The 3,014-nt window shown below is 57.8% G+C and overlaps 1 protein-coding gene across 3 annotated transcripts in view; it reads right to left on the bottom strand.

The window, feature by feature from the left end:
• Positions 1-477: 477 nt before the first annotated feature.
• IL34 (interleukin 34) overlaps positions 478-3,014 on the bottom strand; it is a 72,812-nt gene continuing 70,275 nt past the window's right edge. For all 3 annotated transcript variants that reach the window (XM_031658106.1, XM_031658107.1, XM_031658108.1), the window contains exons 6-7: positions 1,404-1,539; positions 478-1,157 (exon numbers count right to left, since the gene is read on the bottom strand). In XM_031658106.1, coding sequence (XP_031513966.1) covers positions 967-1,157; positions 1,404-1,539 — 327 coding nt within the window. In that variant the 3' untranslated portion in view covers positions 478-966. The remainder of the gene's footprint in view (positions 1,158-1,403; positions 1,540-3,014) is intronic.

The raw sequence follows: 3,014 nt of genomic DNA, 5'->3' as shown, positions 1-3,014 counted from the left end.
CACCCCTGCCTCTGCCTGGCTGCTTTCCCGCCCCATCCCCACACCTCACCTTTCCTACCCCAGATCCCAGCTGCAGGGGGCCAGGCTAGGGGCTCCCGGAGGATCTCAGATCTCCATGTGGGGGCCAGGGCCAGACCTAGGTCTCTGAAATGCCCCACAGGTGTCCCTGCTAGGGGCTGCCTGGGGGCAGCCAGATGGAGGGAGGGAGGGAGGGAGGGAGGGAGGGAGGGAGGGAGGATGGCAAGGGTCAAGGCGAGGGGATCAGCCCAACACTGCCTCCCCCAACCCAGGCTTACAGAGGCCCCTGGGCTAGGCAGATCCGGAACTCCATCCCTGGCATCCTTCTCATTCCACATCCCTTGGGCAGGCTCCATCCACTCCGAATCCACACCCTCAGCCCCGCCCCCATTGACTTCCTGCGCTTGGCCACCTCCCATCCCCTCCAGGTTCACCCCTGAAGATGCAAAGCAAAGCAAACCAAAGGAAGCGGGGTGTTTAATAGAAAAAAGAAACTGGAAGAGCATCCGCTATGGCTAGATGTGGCACTTGGCACTGCCCTCTGCCCCCAGCTCCCCAGTCCGCCAGGCTGGGGGGTCCTAAAATGGCCACGTGCTGCCTGTCTCCCTGCAACCCACGGCTGTGGCCTCACTGCTGCGGGCCACAGGAGGCTTAGCACCCCCTTCAGGAGGGGGACAGTGAGGGCAGCGCCAGGAGGGGCCAGGAGCTGTGTCCCCATCCACCTTCAGGTCCCCAGGTGCCCTCCACTCCAGGTGAGGCCATGGCAGCTATGGAAGGCAGGAAGCTGAGCCCTGCTGTGGCGCAGAATCCCCCTCAAAGGAAAAACCCCCTTCCCTGGGGTCCTCTCCCAAGGGGGGTCTCACCACCACCCCTCGAAGTCTCAGGTCCAGTTGAACTCCTGTGGGAGCTGGTCTGGCTGCCCCTATCTGCAGTCACCATCCAGAGTGCTCAGGGCAAGAGGCCCTCGCCCTGTGCCCTGACCGGCCTCGCCAAGCCTGTGGAGTAAGGTGGGGAGCTGGGGGACCACGGGGGCGGAGGGTACAGCTGGGTGGCCGCATATTGCAATGAGGGCTCTGGGCAGTAAGACTGAGGACTTGGCACCTCACAGTCCTGCCAGTTTAGGACAGAGCTTTGTTTACCTGCAAGGGGTAGGGAAAAAAAAAAAAAAAAAAAGACTGCAGCAGTGTTCAAGACCACCGTCCCCACCAAACCAAGCCACGTGTGCTGGTCCCCCACCCTACCCAGGGCCCATCCTGGCTTCCAGAAATGGCTTGTAGCCCTGGGGAGTGGAGGATATGCCCGGGAGAATGCCGGCCCTGCCAACTGGCCTGGGCCCAGATGCCCGACCTCCCGCCTCCAGGCCCCATCCCCTGAGAGCTCCTTACAGCAGGAGCAGTACAGCAGCTCCATGACCCGGAAGCAGTTGTCCAGCAGGGCTTTGGGCCGCACCGGCTTCAGGTTCGGCCCTGGGGCATTCAGGAGGGACAACACGGATTCCACCTTGGGGCTGACCTCCACATCCTGGAAAGGAGGAAACCGTCAGGAGCGGCGGCGAGATGGGGCCGCATCCCAGGAGAGCCGTGAGCGCTGTCCAGTCACCTGGAGCTGCCCAAACCCCAGAAGAAGGACCAGACATCCTGTGACGATGAGCCTGGATAGCTATTTCTCACCATCTTCTTCCTGTGGGCGTGGGGAGGGTCCCAGATGCCACCTCTCACCCATGCACAACTCAGAGGCTTTGCTTTTTTTCCATCCTTAGAAAAATGAGTAAAGGGCTTAGGCCAAAACAGTGAGGAAAGTAGGGTATCTCGCGCCCAGGCACGGCCACCCACCACTGCATGAGGACCCCCTGACCTGGGGAAAACTGTCCCTCAGGAAGCAAACACCTCCATCAACTCCAAGGAACAAGAGAAGGCCCTCACAGGGACACTGAGGCTTAAGTCACATACACAGGGCAGGGTGTCCAGCTCCAAGCTGGTGTGGTTTCTCTCCACGATACGCAACAACAGGGTCATGTGGGGTGTACCGTGGCACCGAGGGAAGGAAGTCCCTGAACAGGAGGTCAGGGCCACTGCAGAAAGCATCGTGGGAAACGTGGGGGTGATCTTCTGGAAGGGGGCGACCACCCAGGCAGCATGTCCTGGGCCAAATTGTCCCTCTCCTCCCCCAAAAATCTGTGTCTTCATCCTACCCCTTGGTACCTGTGAATGTGACCATATTTGGAAAAAAGCTCTTTGCAGAGGTAATTAAGTTCAGTATCTTAGAAGGACATCATCCTGGATTTCGAGTGGGCTCTAAATCCAATGCCTGATGTCCTTGTAAGAGAAAGGTCACAGAGACAAGGAAACACAGGGCAGAAAGCCATGAAAAGACCGAGACGGCCAGACACCGTGGTTCAACCTGTAATCCGAGCACTTTGGGAGGCGGAGGGAGGCATATCACTTGAGGCCAGGAGTTCAAGCCCAGCCTAATCAACATGGCAAAACCCCGTCTCTACTAAAAATACAGGCGTGGTGACGGGCATCTGTAATTCCAGCTACTTGGGAGGCTGAGGCAGGAGAATTGCTTGAACCTGGGAGATAGAGGTTGCAGTGAGCCGAGATTGCACCACTGCACTGTAGCCTGGGCGACAGAGTGAGACTCCGTCTCAGAAGAAAAAAAAAAAAAAAAAGCCACCACAGAGGCCAGGTAGGGTGGCTCATGCCTGTAATCCCAGGACTTTGGGAGGCTGCGGCAGGAAGATCACTTGAAGCCAGGGGTTCAAGACCAGCCTCGGCAACATAGCGAGACCCCATCTCTAAAATAATAAATAAAATGAAATGAAATAAAAAAGAAAAAGAGCCACCAAGGAGATCAAGGAGTCTCCTGACTTTGTAGGAATTGAAAGCCTCCCCACCAGTCTCGTCCCAGGAAAGCTCCAGGCAGCTGCAAAAACAGGTGCTGGTCCCTAAGCCCTTTCACCATCGGAAGCTCACAGTTGGCCTGGGAAGTTCTGC

The sequence above is a fragment of the Papio anubis genome, chromosome 18, assembly GCF_008728515.1.
Source record: "Papio anubis isolate 15944 chromosome 18, Panubis1.0, whole genome shotgun sequence".
In the NCBI taxonomy this organism is placed as follows: domain Eukaryota; kingdom Metazoa; phylum Chordata; class Mammalia; order Primates; family Cercopithecidae; genus Papio; species Papio anubis.
The sequence above is the reverse complement of the archived record's forward strand: the minus strand, read 5'-3'. Positions and strand labels throughout refer to the sequence as shown.